The following is a 26,954-nucleotide window of genomic DNA, read 5'->3' as shown; positions in this document are numbered from 1 at the left end:
CGGGATCTATTTATAAACCCCCAAACATTATTCCTGGTGCTCAGGCCATAGCCAAGCCGATTTCCAGGAGCAGTAAGGGCAAAACGGCAGGCATAAAACTCCAGAAATCAAATGTGAAAAGAACAGCCCAATTCATTAACACCCATTAACAAGACAAGCTGCTAGAGACATTCTTAGTTATCAAATATTACCACGGAGTTAATTTTTACCTGAGTTGTTTAAGGCTGGCCATCCTCCTTCCCTTTTCTTAGACATTTTGCCATAGGGCAGCATTGAACATTTGTAATTAGATTCCTTCACTAGAGTTAATTAGGAAGCGACAATAAAGCCTGAGTGGTTTCCATTTTCATAAGTATTATTTTGAACGAAAAACAAATCCTTTGTTTTGGCATCGGTATTTGTAATTTTAAGTTTAACGTGAACCCTGGGGTATACTCTTGATATAAATAGATATAGACACATTCATGTTGTATTATGCTGTACATCTATTTTATGTTGTGTTATAATACTTTCACATTATTTTATATACACTTGTCTGCCCAAACTATCTATATACTGAAGCAGATACAAGATTTCTCTTCTGGAAGATGTCTAAATTAATTAGCTACTTTTCATCCCGTTGATCAGTAGCCCCCACTAGCAACATCAGTACTTTGCAGGTTCCAGAGTGAGCCGGCACCTGGGGAAATGTGCCGTCATAGCGGGCAGGGTGAGGGGTCCCGAGTGTCCCATGAAGCAGTTCGGGATTAGCATGGTTGTTAGTGATGTGCTCCATTTTAAACAATGACGTGTCCAATCAACCCTAAGCTGAATTTCCATTACAAATGTGTGAGTTAGCCACTTAAATCTAACAAGACCACGCATGCTTATCGGAATAAAAAGCAATAGAATTTTGTGGTTATTATTGCCAGTTTAAAATAACTGTCTGATTACATACAATTATATGTCACCCTCTAGCTGAGCATTCACAGAGGAGAAAAGATGGTGGAATTTAAACAGGTCAATATTAATGCCACGATTGTATTTGATAATTGAAAGTGTCACCTCCATTAGCTGGCCCTGATAACCAGGCTTGAAAAGCCAGTGATTAGTAAGCAACAGGGCAATCCTGTATATTCAGAAGGTGAAATAAAAGCTGGCCTTGGGGATGCAGAGGGTGAGCACGGACAAAGCTAAAGCGGGGGAATGGAGGATAAACTCAAAGCTGTTTTGCTGCTGTTTCAGAGAAAAACTGCCCCAGGCAGTCCGCAGAGCTGTGGTACCCCAGCACAATGCTGTAATAGCAGCCTTTCAGAGGACTCTTTGCTCGGACCCACAACCGTACCCAAGTAAGGTCCAAACCTGCTGTTTTAGCGATGCCTCCCAAAGCATGTCTTTGTGGCTCTTCACTCTTCTGCATTGGGCATGGAAAATGATAGAGGGCTCTGAGCCATCTGCATTTTATATAACCCTTATTAAGCATCACTTGACCTTGTCAGTGCTGATAAAGCCCTGTGAAGTGCATGCCAGATAAAATGTAATTTTTAATTGAGTATACTTATTATATTAAATATATTAACAACGTGCAGATGAATACAAATGACCCCATGGTCAACGCTGTCGATTCACGTTGAAATTTCTCTTGCCTTTGCTGAGCTGAAGGAGTCAATAACCTCTCAAAGGTCGCACATGGAGTGGAAATGCCTCCTGCCAGCAGCTGTCCTGCCGCCTGCCTCCAGGGTCTCTGCTACAATGCAATGGCCACGAGCAAGTCAGCACAGAGATCACCGTCTCCGGAGGTCCCCTGTAAAATACCATACCCCGCTCCTCCAGCCTTTAGGAAAGCTCTGGGAACCTCACTTCAGTTCATATTTTATTCTTGGTATAAATTTAGACTAACCCAAGGCACAAGTGAAAAACAATCATCTCCTCTTTTATTCCCTAACTTCACAAATCATGTAAAAATTCACTCAATATTGGGTTGACACACCCCGGTTCAGCCCTGGCACTGTTACAGGCCTGCCACAGGACTGCCAGTATCAGAGCTAAGAGAGCCCATGGGATCGATCTGTGGAGGTTAAGATCTACTGGCTTAAAGTGGGAGACGGCAGGATGTGGCCCCGCTGCCTTCCTAAGGTTTATGTCAAGCTTTGCTCTCAATTTGAGGAAAATAAGATAAAATGACCTGCCTGAGGAGCAGACTGCCGCACTGACATGATGTATTTGCGTTAGCTTCAAATAGGAGTAGCTTCTCATCACCCTATTAGCGCTACACTAAAACAAGTGGACTCAGTGTCAAATGTCTGTATAAAAACTACATCTTGGGGCAGCACTGAACTCCCTGCTGTGATCCACAGTGTGCCATGCCTTTCCCTTCTGGGTTAGATTTATCCTTTTTAGTACCTAATTTAGAAAGAAAAAACCCCAAGATCCTTCCGAAAGAGCAGTAAGACCCCTTGTTCCAGATCCCCATGTTTCTTTTTTAATGCTTCCTTAAGGGTCTCCATTTTTCTGTCACTTATCATCATCCAGAGTAATTTTGGGCTGTTAGAGAAAGTTCATTGCTGTAATTGCAACCATATTGGTCATTAAAGTTGACAGACAGCTGCTGAAGAAGTCACTTGCTGATTCCTACTACCCAGCAGATGCCTCTCCACGTTTGCTAAAATGTTAGCTTGAATTTACGAAATGGAAGCAAATGCATTTTACCTTAAGGACTGATAATTTCAAGGAAGGCGAAACACGAAAACCTCATCCAGGCCTTCTATTTGTAAACAGCGTTTGCCTGCTCCTTCCCTAACCGGGTGGAAGTACCCAGTATTTCCCGCAGTCAATAAGGCTGCCTGCGTGCCCTCTCCTGCCTGCAAGGATCGGTGCTCCTCGGAGGGACAGCTCAGCCCTTCAGACAAGTAGTCATGGAGCAGCATCGCTCAGTCCCACAGAGCCTCCCTGCGTCTACCCCGCTTTGCTTTTCATTTACTGCTGCAAAAATTTTCCCTGCTGCGAAGGTAGAAGTTGCTTTTCAACGGCCGGAGGCCAGGAGGCAATCCCAGAGCCCCGTCCCGCCCAGCTGCGCCCCTGGCTTCGCTGGACAGGGGTTACCGCCAGATTTCCAGTTACTCATTTATCGCTGGTGTGATTCAGTAAGTAAATATTTCTCACCAATATACTCAGCTTATACAATAAATGCCACACACCACATGTTAGAAAATAAGGACCCACTCAAGAGGGCTTTTTTAACCAGTAAACTTTATTTATATATAACAACAGTACAAAGTGAGTCCTTGGCTTGCAAAATAGGAGTGTTTCATATTTACAATAGGTACACAATAATATATTAGAATAATAACAAAACCCCCTTTTTTCCTGGGAACATTTTTAAATACTTAAACTTTCTTACATTTTTTTTCCACAACACTTGTAAAAACAACAAAAAACAGACAATCATCTTAAAAAAAATATAATACAGAACTCCAGTGTGTCAAGTATAATGGGGAGGGAAGGAGCCAGAGAACGGTACGGTGGAATGGGTACAGATACAAATCAATTCATTATTCCTGCCAATACACAAATCCCCTAAAACTGGCATGTATTTATTTTAAGGAGGGGGGCAGAAGAAATCAGAATCTGTTCCATGGCTGATACCTCTACATTCTGTGACGTTTTTGGGGACTCCAGAAGTTTTAGTACCTGTACATTCCCTTCCCCTTGCTGCTTCCCACCGCTTCTCGTAACGGCCCCCAAGGTGCCATTAACATAGAAATACTCATCAATGTGAGAAGGACATTTTACTGCAGTATCTTCTGAAGCTATGAAATAACGTAGCAAAATCAGCTCATCAGCTCGTTTACCTTCCATCGGCTCCTCCTGCAGGCGCACCTTTCTGCTGTCCAGTCCATGAGATGGAAACATCTGATGGAGAAGCTGTTGCATAAACTTCCAAGCTTATTTGAAATAGAGGTATTAAAAAAAATCTCAAAGGAAAGGCCATACAGGAGATCTCGTATTTGATTTGGCAGCCTTAGGAGGCCCAGAGAGTTTGGGATACTGTCCATGCAACTGGATGGACCCTGCAGGTCTTTTGAGCATGTTCTTATGCACTGCAGGAACACCTATTTTTTCAGTATTATATTCCACTTTTACAAAGAAAGGAGAGGAATGGGTAACACAGGGGCAAATGGGGATCTGAAAGAACAAGCACGCAGACACTGCCGTGCTCACAGCACGGCCAAAACACCCGCTGCAGTGTTGGAGCTGCTCCCGGTGCAACCGCAGCAGCAACATCGGCGCAGACGCCCAGGCGAGACGAGGAGCTGCTTTTCCAGCAAGGGAGCAGTCGGTCTCTGCCATCCCGTGCCGCCCCGCTGCCCTCGCCTCCCCACCTCCTGCCCCCCCGGCGCAGCCCCCAGCCTGTGCCGCCGCGGGCAGGCAGCGAAGCACCCTGGGCTGCAGGCCACGTACCGGAGACCCCCAGCTTTCTGCTGCACGCGTGCCCGTGGAGGAGCCAGGAAGGCAACACGTACCGTCCGCAGCTGGGACGCCAGCCTCTGTGCCGTGCCTTGCCCAGAACGGGACCACCGCCCGAAGCTGGGGATTTTCCACGGTGAACAGGGGCTTTGCACAAAGCCTTCCAGGAGGCGAAAATCAGTTCGAAGACTCCCATCCTCCTCCCCTTCAAAACTAATCTGACCAACCTACATTTAAATTGCACATTCAGGGTTGCTCAGCTCAGCAGATCCCGAACGGTGCCTTCTTTGCAGTGCACACAGACATCTTTTATTCCAATTATATTTCCCCACTGCATGTCTGATTTTAAAAAAAAAGCATCCTGTCCATGCGGGTGCTGGGTGGCCTCTTAGCTGTCACCAGTGCTTTGCCTTCGGCCTCTGACCCACTGGCCTTGGTGGCCTCGGGCGAAGGCTGGGAGGAGGCTGGGGCGATGCAGGAGTTTTCACCGAAGACACATTCACTAAACAGACGGGACGGCTCACCTAGCTCTACCTAGTACGCAACTATATACAACGTCGCAGCTCCCTGCGTTATTGGCTTGTGGTTTATGGTACAAATGCAATTCTGAAATAGGATGGCTGAAGCTTTGTGGCATTTTAATGCATCTTTGATGTCAGTTATTTATCCTTCTCTGAACATTTTTTCTTCCCTCCAGGGTACAGTCACTCGTGAGCTTTCCTTGATGTCCCAGCTTATTCAAGTCAGTCTATTTTAGTTTCATTTAGTTTGGCGAGCTGAGTCCCTGTGACAGGTGAGCTCTGACAGCACTGCAAACTGGATGGAGAAGAGCCAGCGACAGGCGAGAACGGGGCTGGACCGCTGCCAGGGAACAGGCTTGAGGCACAGGCTTGGACAGGAGCATCACGGGGACCGTGCTGGGAGCTGCTCTGCCCTTTGCCAACCTGCCGCCCTGGGGACAGGGCAAGGGCAGCGGGCTGGTCGGCACTCCTCAACCCCGCTGGCTGCTTGGGACTTCTGGAAATAAGACCTTGTTTGTAGGTCATGCCCACCGGAGGAGGGAAGTGCTCCAACCCTTTCCACGCAGACTTAAACAGCTCACACCGAGGCGTTCGGAGTCAGCAGCGTGCAGGAACGCAACCCCAGAGCTTTAAGTTCTCTTGCTTTTGTCCTCCACACGCCCACCCAAATTGTTTCTCACATTATGACATTTTTGGTGAAGGCCAGTTGAAGGTAGGAGAGAGAACTTACGTGGGGGCGGGTCGTGAGGATTTTAAGACAGTGTGTTGAAGGCACTGCTGTGATGAAGGTCACTGTTGCCACCGCATCAAGCGGCTGCATTCCCTGTCCCCACTGTGTCACAGCACCGAGACCCTGCGGGAAGGCATCGCCGTCCGGCACGGCCACGTCCAGCCTCCTTAGGGATAAACCTCCCCCGACACACGCGCTGCCTGGGATGCTGCCCACCAGCAGCGAGGCCGTGGCAGCGGTTTTATTTCTCAGCGCTGGTTCCCGTGGTGGGTCTTCACACAGCTGCAGACTGGTCCGTGCTGGATCCCACGGGGGCTCCAGCACTTTGGCCGTGCTGATCTCTCCTGCCTCCCTTTAAACATAAATTCATCCTTTATGGCAAAGCGTGGACCACGCGACGTCCACATCCTCTGTGCTTTGGCGGGCTGCAGCGTTGTGGTGCTCCACAGCGGGGCTCATGCGGAGACAAGCTTGCCTATAAGTTAGACTCTTGTATATGGGTTTTTAATAAAGGCTTTCAAGGTGGAGAAGCGTTTGATTAGCACCTTGCTCCCCCTTGGAGTGGGTGCTTTGATAGCTCATGAGCAGAAGATTAAATGGAATTATTTAAGCAGTGACACCAGGCAGAGAGATTCCGGAAAATGACGTCTCCCACTTTGATGTCGAAATACCTGAAACGAAGTGAACTGGAGAATCAAAACACCAACTTGGCCTTGCAGGAGGAAGGGGGCAATAAGAGGGATGTGAAGTCGTTTCATCTAAGGCAAAGTCACTGCCCCCTCCTGACCAAACCTTGAGTCCAGTTTGCTGCAAGTGCGAAGAAAATGCCATTTTGAGATCTGAGGCTTCCTTTTCCCAAGAGAGTAACGGAAAAGTCGGATGCAGACAGGGCAATAGATTACAAGCGCTTTCCCCCAAGGGGATATGTTGCTTCATTCCACAGAATTGCTTGTAAAGATCCATAATTCATGTCAACCACCACGAGTAGACAGTTGGCAGATTATTTATAGGCCACCCCTTCTAGCCAGCACTGTGCTGTTCCCTACGCCATCCTCCTAATGCCTTTTCAGATGACGGAAGAAGAGATGTTTCTGCTGCTTCCCTTGGAAGTCAGTAAAAAGTGTAATAGCTTATTGGTTTGCAAAGTGCTCCTGCTGCTTTCCCTTTCCTCCTCTCCTCAACTACCTTCCACAGCACAGAAAATAAACTCAGTTGTCCCCTTCTCTCCTTAGTGCTCTGGTGTATTCATGGAATACAGACCCTGTGTTTAGCCAGCTTGGACACGTTGGATTCTTTTAATCCTTGCTCACAAACCAATCCTTCTGGGCTCTGCAATTACTTTTCTTTCCCCCCCTCATCTTTACCTTCTAGGATAATCCCAGGCTCATAAGGCTGCTAAGGGGCAAACCAGCTGAGCAGGGCTGGCAGCCCATCGCGCTTGCACATGGAGCATCTCGAGCAGGGAGACCTCCTGCGTGCTGCCTCTCCTGCTGCCTGCCCGTGGGGGAACAGGCAGCCAAAACGCACGTGGAAAAGAGACCGGTCGCCGGCATCGCCGGCATCGCTGCTGGGTCGCTGCAGCACCCACCCTCAGCGCTGCCCGACAAACCCCTTGCCAGAGAACTCAGGGGATGGTCGGGGACCTCCGCCTTTGCTGAGAAAATACTGGGGAAGGGGGAATGACAAAATGTTTGCTTGTGGGGTGCTCCTGGCCAGAAGGTAGAGAGCAGGAGGAGGAAAGTAGGCTTAAAAGTGGCTACACAAAAGCCTCTCAAATAGATGTGAAGAAAAGAAGACCACGAGGGCCTGACTCGGGCTGTAGGGCAAGCACACATTCACCAGCACCCAGGTCATGAAAAGCCAGGTCTTTGCTTTGGGCAGCATTCATATTTTGTGAATCCTGCAGAAGTAACTATTCAGACTAGTATTTAAAAGTGTTTGGAAACCATCTGGAGTGCTTTCTTTGGGTTTCAGAGTACCGTAAGAATTTGGTGAATGATCTGCATATGAATACCCAAAACAATGACCATAACTAAAATATAGATCTGGAAATCACTCGCATAAGCTGCATGCCGGATCGCTGTGAACAGCAGTAACAGAAACCGGTAAAAAATGAGACCTGGAGGATTTCAAAACCTGACACTCCGCAATCCCCTGTAAAGCCCCAGCAAAGAGCAGGGCAGGCTGGCGGCTGGTGCAATGATGGCTCGTTCACCGGACTTTGATAGGGCAACCTGGACATTTGCACATTTTCTGTCTTTAAAACTAGATTCACTGTGCAGGAGAAGGATCCCTGGGAAGGGAACTCTCCCGATTACGGGCAGTACGAATCCTGCTCTGCTTCTCAGTCTCTGTTTCTGCCAGCTCTCTCCATGTCTCAGTGAATTTGAGCCCTCCAGTTACAAAGCTCAGGCTGTTGTAAATGTCAAGAACTTATTGCACAAGGTTGATCATTAGTATTTTCTTCCAGAGTATTAATAGGGCCCAGAGAAACCCACAAAAGTGGGTTACCAAAAGAAAGTGGACTTGGCATGGCTTTTACTGAACGGTAATTAAAACAAGAAGTTTCCTGAGTATTTCTCTACACGCTTCTCCCCTCCCCTGTTGCTGGCTCCCCTTAGGACTGCGTCTTGAGACCAAAGGCCGGCAGCTCTCTCGGTGCACGGGGAGCCCGTGGTGACCCTCGGTGGAGGAGGGGGACGGATACAAAAATGGATTTTCCTTCGACACACACTGGCTGCAAACTAAGGTCCCAGTCCGGCACGGCACTGCCCAGGCAGGGCTGAGCAGGCGCAGGGAGCTGTTTTGCTGCCACTGCCAAGCTCATGCAGTCAATACTTTATATTTCCATTCGACTTAATCACCCTGTCCTCCTCACTGCAGCCTGCACAATATCAATATTTATTACAGAGAGAAATATTTACAGTGTTCCTTCCCCTCCTGGCACTCTACAAAGGGACACACATAAGCTTTGGTGTCTTTGAAAGAAATAACACTCACAAACATTTGCCTGTCACTGGCCACAAGAACATGTGCCGTCGGGGCCAGCGAGGAACTGAATATCACAACGAGACGCCGAGACAGAGACAAGACAGCAGTGCTAGCTGGCCCGTGGAGTGCTGGTTAAGGTTTTCCCTTGCCTAGAGCAAAGATTTCTTTCCCCTCCTCAGTGGAAATACAAGTCCTGTGCCTGACCCTGGGCGACACTGCGAACGCTAGCAGAGAAACTCGAAGGGAGCCTTTGCTGATCAGCTCTGCAAGTCAAACAGAAAAGCAATAAATATCTCATCTTGCTACGTTGAGTCTTTTCAAGTATCGCTCACTGTAAACATTGGGGATTTGTTGGTTTTTACTGCAAGAAATCAGAGGTGGCTGCCAGAAACCACCACCAAAACGCAACCAAGGAGGCTTCATCCTAGCTCTGCCCGATGGGGAGAGGGCAGCCGGCTGCTTCTGCTCAAATTGTACCTTCAGAACCCAGCAACGCGCCGGCTGCGGCTGGGCACGACCGCGGCCACACCACCGCTCAGGGTGCTGCCGGATCACCGCGGCAGTGCCGGCATCCAGCGAGGCGGAATGAGGGTGGCAAAGGGGAAAGCATTTAAAATCAGATCTTTCCTCGTTCAACAGTAAATGGGATTTAAAAAAAATATATATATATTGACACTATATAAATACATAGATAAAGCTGGATTTCAAGACAGGTTGGATGATCTGATGGTTTTGCAGTTTGGGTAAAGTTCCTTCTAGTGCCTATAAGTTACTCAGCCACTGAACTATTTTCTGGCTAAACTGCTGTTTTACTTGTGTAAAAAGGTGTGGTGCAAACTTGTGCTCATATTTTTTGTAAGATCCCAAAAAGAAGAAAATTTCGGTTTTCCAGACTTTCCAATTGGCGTAAGAGTCCGTTCGCAGAACGCCTGAGCCATGTCCTCGTGAGTCTCTCGAGGACAGGATTTAGAGCTGGACCTTGTTGCCAGGATTATCTCTGTGGCCTCTGTGGTTTTTGCTCTATTTCTTTTTTTTTCCTTTTTCTTTCTTTTTTTTTTTAAAAAAACCCTTTAAATAAAGTTTTATTTTCTAATATACATCAAACAATTTTCATGCAAAGCAGCAGTCATGGAGACATCCAGACTTTCCAGGTTCCTTCTTTCCATGTATACTCGAAGAAGTGATCCATCTTGATTTGACATTGATTGAGATGCTTCGTCTTTCTCTCTTCCTGCCTTTTCAAACCAGATCCTATATGATTTTGAACGCAGTCAGTCCTTGGGCCAGTCTCTGCTCCCTCCAGAAGAGCCTTGGTATTTATATGTGTCCAGCACCTTTCTTGCTTGTTTTCCCTCTTAATTCCCGAGAGTCCGTGCAACCCTCTGCCCTTTGCCGTCCGCGAGCATTGCAACCTTTCTTCAGCTCTCAATAGACATGGCACCAATAAGTTGCTCTACTTTGTATGCCAGACGCTGCCTACGTGCCTGTTCATCCTGCTCCAAAGCCCCAATGAGCTGGTACAGAAAAAATAAAAAGGGAGAAAAAAAGAGAAAGAAGTCAGTGTGCGAGAGGGGGTGGTAGAGGTGGGTGGGCAGCAAGATGTGAGCAACTTGAAATGTGGATGTGTGAAACTTAAATAACGAATGGCAAAGCAATGCGACGAGCGCTTCGCCGTGCCGCAGCCGTGCTCGTTGATTTGTTGGACCGCTCGGTGCACATTACCCATACAACACAATCATTCCCACTCTTGTACCTTGGACTCCACATTTCTTGTCTCATTTAGCATGAAAGTTATGAGATTTTTAAACCCTAATCGGAAAATAGCTGTGGCATTGTATCACAAATGCATACATGCAATTAAATGACAAAACCCTTCCTTTTAATGGACACAATAGAAAAATAGGTTCTTCTTACACTGAAATGAAGGGGTGGAACAGATGGCAAGAACTTGGTTTCAAGTGATGCATTCATTAAAGGAGCTCACGCTGCCAGGGATTCTTTGCAAACAGGAGTCTGCGTCACTGCAACATGGGATTTGTACCACGCCGTTCCCAAAAGACAGGGATGTTTCTGGGGAGCTTCACTGGGTCATGATGATTTTCCACTGCATTTAGGAGTGGGCTGCACTGGGCGTATGCCAAGGCTGAGGAATGCGGTTGCTCCTACAATATTTTAGATCTCAATCCTCCTGGGAAGAACGCTACAGGCATGGCCAGGACCCAAACAAATTTGTGCATGAACAGAACAGAGCAGGGCAGCAGCGGTGCAAGCTACGGTGGTGCTGCATCAAGGACGAGGGAGGAGGAAGGAGCTCTGGGTGGCAGCAAGGGGAATTGCTGCCCGACCCACTACCGCACAGAAGCGTGGTTCCTCTCCCATACTGCCTGTGCCGCGGGGCGGCATCGCCTCTGTGCCCGCCCCAGGGGACACCCACCTCTTCGCTGTACTTGCTGACGTAGGAGTAGATCTCGTTGAGTGCACTCAGCATGTTGAACTCGGCGGAGTGCAGGCGCGACTGCTCAGCGAGGTAGGCGTTCATGTCCTGGTCGCTGATGGCGGGGAGCTTGGCAATGTCTGCGTAATACCTGCGGGAAGGGAGGGCCAAGGGGGCCCATGAGGAACATGAAGGCTCAAAATGCCCCTCTTCTCCTTTGGATTTAAACTAAGCTCTGCAGGGAAAAGGACATAATTTCACTTTATGCTTACATCTAGCAAAATGGGATCCTGGTCTGTAACAAGCTGAAAATAAGAGCAGCGATGCTCAGCAGTGCTGAGCTGTGCTACCAGCTCGCTGCAAGAGCCACCCCGCTGCATCACCGGCCACCGAGAGCAAAGCTGCTCGGCGCAGGAGGTCGGGCGGGACTGGAGTGCCCAGGCCAGCCCTGCACCCAGACTGCTGCTGCTCACGCACTGACGCTCACCTCTCCACCCAGCTCTTGTAGCTGGGGATGTCCTTGGCGTACAGCAGCTTGTTGGAGGGGGAATCCTTGCCCAGGCGGTGCTCCGAGGTGGAGCAGGAATCCATGAAGGTCTGAGCCACAACAGAGAGGCAGGCGTCCGTGATGCTGCCTTTGTGGATATCAAACACGAACTGGGGATTTTTGATTACATTCACCCAGAACCGGAGAGGGAGGAAATCAAGAAACATAATGTTAAGACAAAGGCTAGGAAAGGACACGTGCTGTGGTTTGTGTTCCCAAGCAGAATACAAATGGTGGGAAGCAGCAAGAATCTGAATAGGAGCTGGGCCAGGTCTATCAAACACCAGTTAGCCCAGTCCTGTCCAGATTGCTTGTGATGGGTCCCGCTATGCCTGGGCTGGACACTGCTGCACTGTGCGCCCTGGGAACTGCTCTGGGGTCTGATCCTGCACAGAAAGGTGGAGGAGGCGAGAGCCAGGCGGGCAGCAGGCGCCGAGGGCAGGCTGTCTGTGCCAGGGCAGAGCTGAGCAGCGTTCGGTGGTACGGGGTGAGCAGCTCCACGAGGAGCCCATTAAACTGAGTTCGTTTAGAGTGGGAGTCTGCGGCGCAGGGCTGAGCCCAGGGCAGCGGTGCTGCCACCCCCACGCTAATCAGCCGCTGCTCGGCCACTCCGCAGTCCATCATCTGCGAGTGGTGCAGCAGGCATCAGAGGCTTTGTCCCCAAATCCCGAGGCCTTTGCAATCAAAGGGGAATTATTATTCCTTTTTTCTTTGGCTGTATAGCAGGATCAAACAACAGCTGCTGCTTTCTATTACCTTTCAAGTCTGGGCTCTCTCTTTCTATCCAGCTAGCTGCAATGAAGGCTTCAGCCTTAACTCTTGCTGCGCTGCAGGCAAGCAGCTCAGCCGCACCCCCGGCAGTGCCAGCTCCCCTGACCCCCCATTACCCCAGCTCTCTCTTCCAATCCCCCGTTTGCTTTGACCTGCTCCAGTGGCATAAGCCTTCTCCCATCTCCCCACCAAAATTCCCTTTCTGGGAATGCTGCAGCCGACCAAAGTGCTCAGCAGAGCTGTTAGTTCAGAGACCAAGTTTTCACCCTTCTCCCGAGCCCCCAGTGCCCCAGGGCAGAAGGAAGGACCAGGGCTTGTGTGATCCGATGGCTCTGGCAGAGCAAACTCTGCCAGTCGGCGCTTTCTTTTTTATTACTTTAAGAAGTCTCATCTTTTTTTGTGATTCTAGAGTTTTTATCCTAATAACTCCTTCTAAGGGTTTCAATAAATTGTTTTTAGCTTCCCACAGCCTTAGCGGGGAACCCAGCTTTTGCAGCCGTGATGATTAGAGGCCTTTTAAACCACGAGGGACTCGGAGGAAAATACAAAGTCTTCATGGAGCAACCATTTGTTTTGCTTTTTTTTCTTCCTCACAGAGGTAAATTTCTAACCCATGGAGCTTTTAATCCTAAAATAACAGCAGAGGCAGCGATGTGAGAGCTCCTATTGTTTGGAGAAGGCTGAACCTGGCTGCAGTCTGTGCCGACAGCACGTGGGGCTGGCTCCTTCTCCTCTTGCCACCTCCTCCCACTGCCCAAATGCTCCCACTGCTGCCCGAAGCGATGGGGAAGGCGCAGCCGCTCGCCGAGCTCTCCCCTCGCAGCCTGTGCCGGCATTCATGCCACAGCACGATTGCGCAGGCAGGGTGGTGCAGGCAAGGAGCCCTGCTTCCCGCTAGCAGACTGGCTCTGCAAACCCAGCAGCTTCCAAAGTCCAGGTGCGTGGATCTATGGCCTGAGGCCAGTGCCCAGCTCCCACCTGGGTAGAGGACCTGGAGATAGCAGGGCTGGTGGTTTAACACTGCACCAGGGTTTCAGCTCGTGTGTGCACAGGGGGCAGCACGAACCAGGATCAAACCCCACTGCCACATCTGCGCGGGGCACTGGGACAGCAGCGGTGCTGGTTGAAAAGCATTAGCACGCCTTCGTGGTACATCTCATGCTTTGGAGCTATGGGACTTGGTTGTTCCCACCCTTCCCAAAGCTCTTCCCTATCTCTGTTTTGCCCCAGGACACAGATAATTGCTCAATACTCAATACACAGATAATTGCCCCCCCTTCCACCCTTCCTCCAATTCTTACCAATTGCTCTTCCACGTGTGCCTCACATCTGTGTCATGGATGCCGTGCTTATCTGCCTGCTCATCCAAGAAATCAAACATATACTTGATGGCCAGTGGGAGCGCGCTGCCGCGGTGCACGGTGCTGAACAGCGTCTCAAACAAGTCGTCCACAAATTTCTGCAGCGTACCCTAATGGGAGCAGCAATCGAGAAGGTGAAGGGAGGGACGGGCACATGCTTGGCTAAGCAGCGGTGGCAGGAGGGGATGCCAGATGGCGTTGCCAGCTCTGCACAGCCCTGTAAAGTGCTGCCCGCCACGGACCCCACAGGAATAAGTAAGGTCAGGGTCTTTACGAACGCTGACTGCGCAGCCGGAGGGCCCAGGGGGAATGCTCCAGCCTGCAGCTACTCACGGCTGCACTTACTCTGTATTTCTAACCTGAAACAATTTCTTTTGCTTTCAAAACCAAATCTGCGTTATCTACAGTGATGAACCACAGTGAAAGGCAGGAAAACTCTCTCTGGCCAAGGAAACTGGTTAAATATTTACAGGCACTGCTGTGTCTCTCCAACTCTTTGTGTTTCAATACCGTGCAGAAGAATGAAGTATTGCAGCAATCACCTTGCAGTGTGAGGAAATCTGGGCTGTGTTTCTGTTGCTGCTCCAGGAGCCCCCCCAACCCCTGGGGCCCAGGAAAGCCTGGCAGGGTCAGTCCCTGCCCCCCGGGATCTGAGCATCATTAGGGACTGTGCAGGACCCCCGGCGAGTGTGTCTGGAGGGACCTCCCTATGCATTTCCCAAGCGAATTTAGCACACGGCAGTTACCTTTGTAGCTAATAGCCTGGTCAGGTAGATCTCAGACACCATCTTACTGCCCCGGTCTCCTTCCTTCTGGTCTCCGTGGTCATGGTTTTTGACCAAGTGCCAGACCTTGACCCCACTCTCCAGGTCGGGAGTGATCATGGGGGCCCGGGAGCGCAGGCTGTCGGGGCTGCCGGTGTAGCGGAAGGTGGAATCTGAACGATGGGAAGAGAAGTCGGCCATGCTCAAAGCAAACCCCTTTTTCATTTCCCTGTCTCTTCTCAGTGATGCCACCGTGCTCGCTAATGCCAAAATCATCTGCACTGGCTTTTTTATGGGGTAATGAAATGTAATACCACCCAGGCACCAACAAAATTTGGCATTTGCCAAAGATCGGTGTCGGTCTTCACTGAAGAGAGTCCCTCAGACTCGAGCGTTTCTGTTTTCACGCTCAGACATGGGACTTTTCTGCTCCATTCACATCCTTTACTTATGTGAACTCAATAATACAGGTCCACACAAGATTCCTCCAGGAGTTACAGCTCATGCACGTTAACCCTGGGCACCAACTCCTGCAGCACTGGAGTCCTGATACCAGTATTTAGTAAATAATAACAAGCTGCCCGGCACAACCAGCACAAAGGGCAGAAGAAACTGCTGTTCTTGTTCTTGAGGCTTTCACTAGAGCAACGAGGGCTCAAGCTGAGCACCAACTGCAGAGCCCGAGGCCAGTCCTGCATCCTGGCCATGCCGCCCTGGGGCTGAGCGGGTCTGGCCTCCCTGCTGTCCCTGCCTCTGCCCTCCTCCCCAGCAGGGGAAGGGGAGCTCAAAGGGGAGCAGACAAAGGTTTTTCCCTTAATTGCTTGGAAACCACAGAGGGATGCGAGATATATTTAACTTCTCAAAGAATGTGCCTCCCTGGATCCCATCCACGGTGTCTTCAAGCCAAGACACAGGGCTGAGTAGCACAACCGTGCGTAGTTGGTTTTTTTCCTCTCACTACATTTTTTTTGTTCTCTTGGAACCTTGTGCATTTTCTCAAGTTTAGCCTCCAATTCGCTGCTCACCCTCCTCAGCAAGAGTAAGGGGATCAATCATAAATCAGCTGAGGGACATACGCAAGTCATTACCAAACTAGCTAGATTTTCATCCCTGATTAAGGCTTAGATAAATGAGTACTCCAACTGATATAATTAAGGAGACAGACAGAGGGACAGCTAGGGAAGCATCTAGTAATTCTATTTTTAAACATAGCTCTGTACTGATATACAATGGGGGAAGTAAATAAGCATCTCATTTAAATTCTGTCTACACAATTAGAAGTATTAATCTTAACATGAGCAATGATAGTTCATATTGGTCGTTTGCAAAAGCTTTTCCATCTGACACAGATCAATGAGCGCTGAGGACTCGGGCTGTGTGACCCAACCTCGTTTTTTCCATCACCTGAAGCGCGGGAAGCGCAGGGCACTCGGGTGGATTACACCTCGCAGGGAGAAATGCCTTTTCTCCTGGCTTTTGCCTAAAGACGTTCCTGTGGATGGCTCCTCAGAACCCTTGCTCGAGAAAAAAACCACATTATTTTGGGAGCTATAAACAAGAGAAGGAGACGGGTTTGTCAGGAGACCTCTCGTTTGTAAAACACTGTAAAATGAAAGATAATGAAAGATCAGTGCACTAGAGATTTTGCCACTGATGCCTTTTATGGAAGTGTATTATTACTATTATTGTGGATTTAGTGCTATAAACGCACACCTGGCACCTCCCAGACTCATTTACCCAGGCTGCAGCGCCTTCAGGGACCCTCTGTAAAGTGCCAAGCCCTGCTATTATGCAAATAATGAATTCCCAGGCGTGCACATCCGACCACACCGAGTTAAGATTGCTGTTACTCGTTTTTGACCCATTAGCTAAGAATTCAGGATCCTCCACTCAGAGAAGAAATAGATGAAAGAATCAGGCTTTTCTCTGCTGCAGCCCTGCTTACATGCAAGGAACACAAAGCTGCCTTCCTGCAGTGGGAGTCCCACGGGTGCTCTGCAGCATCCATCCCCTCTGAGCTAAAAGCCTTTCCCTGGGCTTTTCCAAGACCCACTTTTCCAAAGGCTGCTCACGTTGTGCTTGGCATTTCCTTTTCCCTCCTCTCAGCTTCTCTGGTCTTTTTGCTGTTCTGCTCATAGATGGAAAAGCCTTTGCAAAAAACAGTAGCCAAGGACATTTTTCTGTTTGGCCCATGAATGTACTTTCATTTTGGACGACGTGGTGCGATTCTTTGGGGGAAGCTGCTGCTTTTCCCCCACCCAATTCCCTTAAGGTGTTGCGCTTCTGCAACAAAGGCAGCTTCAATACCAGCCTCGTCAAGATACATTCTCAAGCAAAGCTGCAGGCTCCAGCTGGCTCTAAAATGTGCAGTGCAGCAGGAGCAATGCCCAGTCGCTATCCGTGAGCCATCGCTTCCCGGCCCTTAACTCTGCTTCTTACCGTATCTACTAATAGACGTCCGGGATATACTGGCAGAGGCAGGAATATTGTAGGAGGAGGTCTGTTTGGGAACGAGAGCCACAACTGAGCGGTCCGATACCTGGGGAGGCAAAGGGAGAGAGGAAAAGATCAGCGAGATCCACCGTCCGCACTGCGATCACCACCTGCTCATCCAGCAAGTGCAGAAGTCCCCAGGGCCCAGCCGTGGCAGGGAGCTGTCGGCAGGGCACGGGGAGCAATCCTGCCGGCCAGCCCTTGGAGAGACAGGCTCCTGGTCCGGCTCGGCTCTGTGCTGGGTCGGCAGCAGCTCTACAGCAAGGGACTGAAGGAAAGGAGTGATAAATCAAAAGATGTATTGAAGATGTTTTTGGTTGTTCTGATTTAAGATTACGTTTTATCCAATAAAAACGAGAATCTCAAGAATTGTTGTGATCCAATTAAAGTACAATGCAGAGGGAATAAAACGCCTATAATAACGTTACGGACCATAAAACATTCCTATTAAACCATTTTTTTATTTTAGCAATTTTTACGAACTTTAAAAGTTTGATTTACAGCCGAGCAAGTCATAAAGCCATCTTTCAGGGTATTAAATTGTCAGTCCCTCTACTGCACCAGAGAAGGAATTAAATGCTGGGAAGTCAAACTATAAATGAACATTAGTGCTAACAAGATTTTGTTATAGCAGATTTTAGTAGCCATGTTTAATTTTATCCTCCCTATAAATCTAGTAGTCACTGGAAGTTTTTTAACTTATTTCCCTTAATTAAGAATCTGCAGGTTTCCAGGGAACGGGTCGGAGTGCCTTTTAATTTTGAACTCGTGGCCTGTGGTGCAGCACGGGAGAGTGCGGAGTCACCGCATCTCGCAGGCTGACGGACCCACCGGGGCCCAGCCAACACATTATTTAGAGGAGCTGTGCGAAAGAAACTCCTCTTCATGCCCGAGAAATTGCTTCTGGGGCTAAGTCCCCCATTATTTGCCAGGAGTCCCGCGAGGGTCTCGGCACTGTCCCTTTGCATGGGGAAGCTCCAGGGCAGCAGCTGGATTTTGCTCCCCCAGCATCTCCCCACACTATCAGCAGAAGGGGTGTTTGTACAACGTCTGCCGCCGCGGGGTGACCTGCACTCAGTGATCGTTGCTGCCTAATGCTCCCTCCAAGGCTTTGCGTTCCGTTCAGATGAAAGGTTTCATGTAAATGCGAGTTGCTATTATTATTGTTAGTGATAGTGGAAATAATAGTCACTTGTGTTTCACAGTACAAAAGTGAGATCTTTCTAAGCAAAACACTTCAAACACCTCTGTTATTTCCTCTTCTGCTCCTGCCTCACTTCATCCAATTTATTAAGTCAGTGGAAGAAACGATCAGTGGTGATATTATTTTCTTAGGCTGTTATTAGCTGCCACTTCAGTTCAATTTCACTACAGAGAAACCTGAGCGTGCCGGCAGCCCAGGGTGCTCCTGCGGAGGCAGCAGCTCCCCGGCCGCCGTGCCGGGAGCCATTTCTGCCAGGGCTGTGGTTAACAGGGAGACAGGCATTAAAAATTCCACACACACACACAGAACACTCTCACTCTCTAAATTTTGGGTCGAATGGCTCTTGTCAGCTAAAAAATACCAGCGTGCAAATTAGCATCAGATGTAACACACATTCGTTTCCCATCTCGTGCCGCTGTTGCCACACTCCCATAAAACCCCAGAGACGCCTGCAAAGCTGGCTGGCTGTTTTACAACTTTATAAATATTCTGATTCTTCTACAAGCTGCAAACATGCTGCACAAAACATCTTAAAGAAAAGAAAAATAAAACTTGGAGCGGGGACAGCAGCAGTGCAGAAGCCCAGACAATAATACTGCGTTTGCGTGGGCTAGTGAGGATGCAGTGGGGATGCTGGCTCCACGTCCACGCCACCCTCAGCTCCCGGGTCTCATTTTCCACACAAACCTTCCCTCTCTGCTTCTAATCTTTCATTTAAAATAGTTTTCTAGTCTCTCGGCCCTTCCAGACTCAGTGGCTGACAGATATTCATGCTCTGCTGCCTCAGAGTTAACCCTGCATGAGCCACTGTAAATCATTTGATATTAAATTCAGTGTTTCATTTTTCTTGAGTAAAGCCACATGGGGTGAGACTCTCCCATGGAGTTTAATAGGCATGAAACCAAAAGAATACTACAGAAATTTAATACAATTCCTTCAGCTCAGTTTAAAAGCTCCAGAGAATTTAACAAAGAATTACACCTATTTAACCTATACATCTATTTTTATGAACGAAGGAATAAGCAGCAGGCATCAGTTGTCTATATAATTCTATAAAGTCGTTCAAAAATCTTACAGAAAGATGAATATTTCTTTTTAAATCCTTTAAAATGAGCAGGAGGAGGCTGGTTTGGTCCCTGGCAGGAGTTCGAGCCCAGGAGCTGCAGGGAACGGGGCTGCAGAGCAAACGGACCCCAGAAACTGGGAGCAGGGACAAGGCTGTGAGGACCAGGCAGATTCTGGTCCTTGCTTCAGCGCTTACTCCCAGGTGGCAGCGCCTCTCCAAAATGCTACAAAATGCCAGGTGTTATCAGACGGAAACACGGGCTGTGCATCGCCAATTGCTGTGTGCAAATCCAGAGATCACTTTGCCTTCAGATCAGCAGATAGAAGGAGATGGCATCTGACCAAGAATAAAGACAAGACAGCTCTGAATAAAAGATAGAGAGAGCTTTACAGAGCTAGCTTTTATTTTTTCTAGAAATTTAGAAATCATCTTCACTAGTCCTCCAGAAGCTGGAGGAATCTAGATTTCATTTTTATGGCTTGAACCACACTTGTTTTACATGTAACACTCCTGTTAAAATGGTGAGACAGCAGCACTTGAAACTCAAATGATTTTATACCCTCTTCTAAGCTGTGCCTTTGCCCACATATTTGTTTTACTGTGTAGTCCTGGAGCATCTGTATTTTTGATACCTAATAAAAACATTTATTACTCAAACAGGAAATAAACTGGTAGGAATAAAAAAAAAAAAATAAAAAAAAATCACTGTTTGTTTTTGGCAAAAGCCCTGCCTTGACAAGATCTCTGTTGCAGTGCAGAGAACTTGGCTTCTTTTTATGGCTGAAACAGCTCTATCGGGCTGCGCAGAGCTCGGGCCAGAGCAGGCGGAGACATGTGCGATTGCTACCTGTTTAGATGTTTGGCAGCAAACTTCCACTTTGTTCCAGAGCAAAACTGACATTCAAATGGCAGGAATAGCTGCAGCATCTTGAGTGCTGCAAGGATTTTGTTTATTTTAAGGGTAAACTTGTGGCTCAGATTTTCCCACAGGCACTAAAATGAAAGTACTCCCTCCCCTCACACCCAACACACATCAGACAAACACGGCTTTCACTTGTGACTTCCTTAGATGACTTTTAAAGATCAAGGCATAATAAAGTCTCGCTGCTTCCCTGGACGTTGGTTAATCCCTTGCAACTGTCAGGTAAAACAGATTTTAGAAACAATGGAATTCATCTGCAAAACTCGTATGGCATTTTACAGTAATCTGTGTTTAAATCCTTCGGGCTACTTGGAAAAGTTGACCCTCGAGGTGCTTTTTTACATGCACTTTGCATATTTATGCCATTCTCTCTGCCTCACTCCCTGATTATGTGGCTCCTGTCAATACTGGCTCACATTCAACTTACACAGCATGAATCATGCTGATGGACTTGAGATGGTGTATAAACAGAGAAAGATGCCAGATTAAATACTAAACACTTCTGTGTAGGTAGTGATGGACAGTAGTAGGTTACAGGTCCCAGTTAATGTAGTTATCCTCCGCTGCAGACAGGCTTTGAGTAAAAGCCTTCGATTCTCTTTAACCAAACCTTCCTCAGCTCCGTCTTTACTGCCCTTTCCATCTTTCGCACACCACAAGAGGCCCTTTCCAACAGATGCACGCCTATCCAGGGCAGCCCGGGCTGGGGCACGCATGCTGCAAAAGCTGAAGAAGGCAACAATTTCTTAGGTCACCTCGCCCACCCTGGCCGATGCACAATAGAGCATCTTCACTGTCTAGCTTAGTTTCATATTTTAGTGGCAAAATTCCTGTTATTTGGCTTGGAAGACTAGGTCTGGGACTTAGGAGGTTTGACGTCACTTTGTCAAGAAGTAGCCCCTGATATTCACCCTTTCTTGACCTGGCTTCATCCTGTACCTCCCCGCAGCAGTCTCTCAACTCCCCCATGTGACAGCATTTGAAGTATTTGCTCTGTTTCCCTTCTTCACTGCTTGCACAATGCTCGAGAGTCAACATGTAGGAAGACCACGAGTATAAGAGACGAGCTGCTGCTGCAGCCTGTGCTTTGCATCAGATCATCTGATCGTGTGGTGTTTGCAAAGCTTTGAAGGAAGGCAGAGACTCCTCTTCCTTCCCTGCTGCACTCCCGGTTGTCTCAGACCCCCACGCCAAGACCGGAGCCCCACGTGCCATCCCTCCCCTGGCCCCGCATCTCCAGCAGCGGCAGCTCAGCCCTCTCCACTGCTCCCTCTATCTCACAAGCACAGCTGGCGGTTTTAATTTAGCCAATTTTCAACTCTGCTAGTTTCTTTAAGATCCATGTCAAGGTTGCTTTCCCGTCTAATGCATAAGCACATTGAACCCTTCTGGTTTATCATACAAATGTGACCTCCCTGTCTGTCTTGGTAGACGAGATACTTGGGAATTAAATTTATGCTTTTCTTTTCTTCCCTCCTGGCAGCTTTCTGGGAGCTGTCTGCTGGGGCTGCTTTCTTACCTGATAATGCATCAAGGTGTTCAAGCGCTTCCAATCTCCTTCAATCTTGGTGGTGATGTCTTCATCCTGCAGGACCACACGAGCTATCCGGCCCTGCCGCCACTCTGTGGGAGAGGCAGAAACCAGGCAGACACGATGGTCAGAGGGAAAAGGCACTAACAGGCTCTATCCACTTCTGGCCCAAGTAACTACTGGACAGATGAGCCTGTCGAAAAGCCCACCTCCCAGGAAAAGGCAGAGAAAGCTAAAATCTGCTCTTAAATCTTACAACTACAAGGAAGGTCACACTGATAGTTTTCTTGCAGCAAAGTGCAGCATTTTAATTCCCATGCAGAGGGTTCTGCAGCGTTTAGCTAAAGCAAGGTGCAGGACCTTCCCAGCCCCTCTGCCCCCCCTTCACCCCCTGGGCTCTAGTAAGATACACAAGCTTGGGGAGAAGCTTTGCTCAGCAGAGTGAAGCAGGGTTCAGGAATCATTTGCTCTGTGGTCAACGGACAATTAGCTGATACCACAGAGTTCAAAACCTATCCAGCAGGAGCAACACCCATGCTTTCTAAGGGCAGAAACCTGTGCGTCGTTGTGCAGCCTGAGCTCTAGCTTTCAAGCTCTGCAAAACCCACAAGGAATCACTGATAATAACAACCTCTCTGATCTTCCCCTTCCTAAGAGGCAGGGAGGCTCCTACCCAAGTCCATGTCAACAGCTCTTGGTCTTTGAGAATATGGGACGTTTTTGTATACTGCATCGAGGATCTTCTCTTTGACTTGAGTGATGGTATCACAGTTCAACACCTTCACAGGGATCTCTGGACTGTTCTCATTATCCGGGTTCACACAGTTTAGGATCTGGAAGGGAAGGAGAACCACACCATGCTCTAAAGGGCTTCAGACAAGCATCCAGGAGAACTGTAACCACATCTGTCAAAACAACCCTTTCTCATAAAACCCGCTACATCCCTATTTGCATCATTGCTGTTGCATCTAGTACATCTTTAAAACGGTTATTAAGATAGGAGCCCTGAACGTCCATTTTCATTTGGTAGAGGGAGGGCAATGCTCAAGGCACAGGGAGATAAAACACTCCTCTCAAACCCTGCCTTTCAAAACCTTAGCTCAGGCTATTGGTACCTGCAAATTAGGGACACACCTGACTTAGGCATGGGTCTAGCAGCATGAGGCTTTATTGCACTGGCAACACTTGTGCTTCATGGTAGTGTCCTAATCACTGGCCTAAAGGTCAGAACAGCTCATGTCTAAGTGGGAAGGACAGAAGTGATTCAATGGCAGCTTCTACAGTGATCACTCACCAGAGTCTTGTACTCAATTTGCTGCCGGATCAGCTTGTCCTCACTGAGGGAGTAACGGGCTTCTCCTGTGATGGCATCAATCGGACCTTTCTCCATCTGTTGCTTGATGGCACAGTAGAGCATGAAGAGCGGCTCTCCAGCACATTCCTACACAACGAGACAGACAGCAAAACTAACACGGAGGTGAAGGTGCATCTCCTCCAGGGCCACTGGCCTGCAGACAGGTTTTGCACATGATTTGTTTCAGCAGAGGCATAGTCCCACTGACTCAATCTTTAGCACATGTGCAACCCAGGCTCAGCCCCCAGCACCTCCTGGAGAGGACAGCCAAAACCATGAGCTCCGTTGCTCACTGGGTATGTCGTCTTTGGCTTGGTAAATCTCTACTGAATCTATATGGCTTTAAAAAAGGAATTTGAGATCTTGATCTCATTGTTCACACCCACGAAGCAAATTCTATGGGGCTTCCAAAACCTCAAATGAAGTTAAAAAATATGGAAGCCCAGGCACAGAGATGTAAGTGAGAATTTCCCCTAAGTACTAAAGAGGTGCAACAGAAACTCCATTGCATGAGAATTACACCAGGGGATCTGAGGGTTGAAGAAGGCTGAGCATAGAGGCTGCGACAGCTTGGCTCAGCCCATGTAACAGCAGCCCCAGGTGTAGGCATCTCCGAGCAAATTTTCACCTCCCCTGCCTTGCTACTCCATCTTTTGACTTAGAGTCTGACTGAAGAGTTTCAAGCCCAGGGACGGCTGGTGGGTGAGAGAGCAAAGTGGTGGCGGGGTCTCAGCTCCATCCCTCCTTACCTTGAGGAATTTGTGGAGGAGGAAGGCAAACCAGTTAGTCAGCATCTTCTCAGCCACTGACTCGGTCCTAGAGAAGCCAGGAGGACACACATGTTACATACAAAACCAAACCATGCATCAGAGGCCCCAAATCTCCCCGGGTGGCACCACCCAGCTGCACCCTGGCACAGCTCCTGTGGTGCTCGGAGCCGGGGCCGTGGCTCTGGAGCAGGCAGGCAGCAGGATGCGGCCAGCGCTGTCCCCCCCACTGCACCGAGCTGACAGCAGCTTGCCCAGCTGACAGCCCGTCACAGCCCTGATGGGGCTGGTGACAGAGAGCCTGGTGACACTCGGCTCCTTGCACGTGGTGCAAATTACAGCCTGGCTCAGTAAATCACTGGGATTTGCGGTGGTTGCTGGCAATCAGGGACAGCAGAGTGACAATGGCAGGGAAATTGCAGCTTTCTCCCCAGTCCCACCCAGCATCCTCTCCCCACATTGTGCCCAAGATTATCTCTAATTTAAATACAATAGCTCCTAATGATAGTTTTTAATGCTGGCTCTGCATGACCCAGAGACTTTCCCTAAAGCACCACAATCCCTTTTCCTGGGACAGGGTGGCTGGGTGTCTCACAGTCCACAGCTGAGCCCCAACCACGCAGCTCAGGCTGGCATGGCAGGCAAGGCAGGCCAGGCTGCCCGCCCGCCCGAGAGGCCGGGCAGGGGAGGGCGGCTTTTTTTTTGAGGGCCGGGGAGGGGGGGGCCTCCCCCCCCGCCAGCCGAGCCAGCTGCGAATGTGACCCCGGGCAGCCTGGCTCTCCGCGCCATGGCTTTGCCAATGATACCAGCCTTCCCCTCATGCCACGCGCGATACCAGGATATGGTCCCAATTTCAGCAAGCTAAGAGGGGGGTGGATCCAACACCTTGCCCTCCGCAGCACCCTCTCCTCTGGGGACCATGCCTCCCTGCACCTTCACCATGAGCCTGCAGCAAGGCAGCAGCCCCGCCGGGTCTGGGCACCTCTCTGCGCCTTCATCCCCTCGGCCAGAAGCTCTGCTCCCGGTGCCGTTCCTGCCAACTGCCTTTTCGACCACCATGCCACTAACCTGCTCAGGAGGTGCCCAGCGGGCACGGCAATGCACCGAGCCTCTGCCTCTGCCCATACACTGACCTGGAGCGAGTCACCATCCTGCTCCGGACCCCTTTTTCCCATTCTCCCCCATCTGCTCTGCTGCCTTGAATTAAGGACTGCCCCTTAGTATGTATTTATACAGCATCCCGCATGTTTGAAAACTCTGGCATTTAATGAAAAACACATACTATAGAAGGAACAGGGTTTGATCACAAAGTCAAGCAGATCAAGTATAAACAGGAGGCACAGATTTCAGCAAACAAAAACTGACGCCAGTCGGCAAATGGACCTGGGGTCACGTTATCCATCATCTCTTAGGATTGCAACATCTGCCAGGAATTTGTGAAAATGTCTGCAGATCCCCAAAGAATTTAAGCCTGAATTGATTAACTGCCTAAAAATTCATCCTACGAATTGATACACACATTGTTCTCCTGTTTAAGGTGTTTCAGTCACCCAATTAAGGAGGAGAACCACTAGCACACTGCCGCGCCAGCGAGCCACGGAAAATGGAGTCAGTGAAACAAACTAAAGAACAGGTGAAAAACTCAGAAAACAATACATTCAGGACGTCAGGGTGAATATTAATTTAATGAACTACTTTGTTAATAGAATATTAAGTTAAGAATTGGCAAGTCTCCCGATTAGCCCTACCAGTGTAGTAATGCTGTGTCCCATCCCTGTTGGCTGCTCATGACCTGACACCAACACCGGCACCGTAAAAATAACTGAAATACGGAGTGACAGAGAAGTTGGGTCATATTGTGTGGGAGAAGGGTATCGGATACTCCCATGCCTAGCTGTTCCCTTTTATTTCTTTATCCGAAATACAAAATCAGCTGAATGGAACAGCAAAAAAGAAACACCTTGGAGCATCTCTGTCAAATCCCATTTCTCCTTACCTTCGAGCACCGAATCTCACTCTCATCTCGACGCAGACTGATGCCGTGAGATATTTGCAGCGCATCAGTCCCGATGATGGCCAACATTTAAGTTAATCATCACTGTCCTACACTGGCTAAGGAAAAGGGCTGCTTTTAACCTTCATCACTGCTGGGTGCAGCACGAGCACCGTAGGCTCCTTGCAAACAAGTCTGCTGTATATACTTTCCCTGGCCGCCTCTGCCTTTGAAATGGGATCCGTGCTGGATGGCTGGGTAAGCCATCCCTTAAACTCTGCCTGCCACCATGGGGCCTGACCTCTCTTTCTCGCTGCTACGTGGGGAGGGGTCTGCTGAGCCACAGCAATAGCTGCTGCAGGGCTTTGTGCTGCCCCTCGGCAGGCATCGCTCTTATGCCGTAGCTGGGCTGGTATCCAAACCGCTGTTGTAGATCTGCCTCTAAAAATAAAATATCAGCTCCTGAAGATTAACGTGGCAGGGGAGAATCCCTAGACTTGGAGAAAACCCTTCTCATATTGACCACATAACAAGGGCAAAGCACGATCCAGAGATGACTTTCCAAAGGAGTCTGACGCCAGCAACCAGCGCCTTGGCTGCTCCTCCGACTTTCTGAGGCACCAGGAATAAAACAAAACTAAACAAAAAGAGCTGAGAGAACCCAAAAAATAAATATGTATTTTATTAATTTTCCCTGCTATATCTAGGTCTCCGAACTGCTGTGTGCTGCTCTCTGTGCCAGGAACCAGAGCAGCTATTTGATTTAATGTCAACTTTTTTGCTGTCTCCCACGAGGGGTAGTTGCAGAAGAAAGAGAGAGGGGAAAACGAGGAAGAAAGAGAGAAAGAACTGAGTGCCAGCTATCAACTGCTGCCACCAGAGAGCTCAAAAAATAATAAAAAAAAAAGTATCTCACTTTGTGGCTGATCACTCCTTATTAAGTCAAAGCAAGACACTCCAGCCCGGGCTGTTTTGTGCACCAACACCACCCGGGAGCCCGTGGGGCACAGGGCTGGGACAGGGCTCCAGCTGCAGGTTTCCCATGATATGGCTAAATCC

At 48.9% G+C, this 26,954-nt stretch overlaps 1 protein-coding gene across 1 annotated transcript in view; it reads right to left on the bottom strand.

Annotated features, from left to right (window-relative positions):
• Positions 1–9,742: 9,742 nt before the first annotated feature.
• PLXNA2 (plexin A2) overlaps positions 9,743–26,954 on the bottom strand; it is a 151,370-nt gene continuing 134,158 nt past the window's right edge. Inside the window, 10 exon segments of the mRNA XM_009331952.1 lie at positions 9,743–10,202; positions 11,123–11,273; positions 11,610–11,822; positions 13,742–13,911; positions 14,548–14,738; positions 17,005–17,104; positions 21,770–21,873; positions 22,455–22,614; positions 23,076–23,222; positions 23,885–23,951. Coding sequence (XP_009330227.1) covers positions 10,107–10,202; positions 11,123–11,273; positions 11,610–11,822; positions 13,742–13,911; positions 14,548–14,738; positions 17,005–17,104; positions 21,770–21,873; positions 22,455–22,614; positions 23,076–23,222; positions 23,885–23,951 — 1,399 coding nt within the window. The 3' untranslated portion in view covers positions 9,743–10,106.

This window comes from Pygoscelis adeliae, unplaced genomic scaffold (assembly GCF_000699105.1).
Source record: "Pygoscelis adeliae isolate BGI_AS28 unplaced genomic scaffold, ASM69910v1 Scaffold189, whole genome shotgun sequence".
Classification (NCBI taxonomy): domain Eukaryota; kingdom Metazoa; phylum Chordata; class Aves; order Sphenisciformes; family Spheniscidae; genus Pygoscelis; species Pygoscelis adeliae.
Note: the sequence above shows the minus strand (reverse complement) of the source record. Positions and strands in the feature narration are given on the sequence as shown.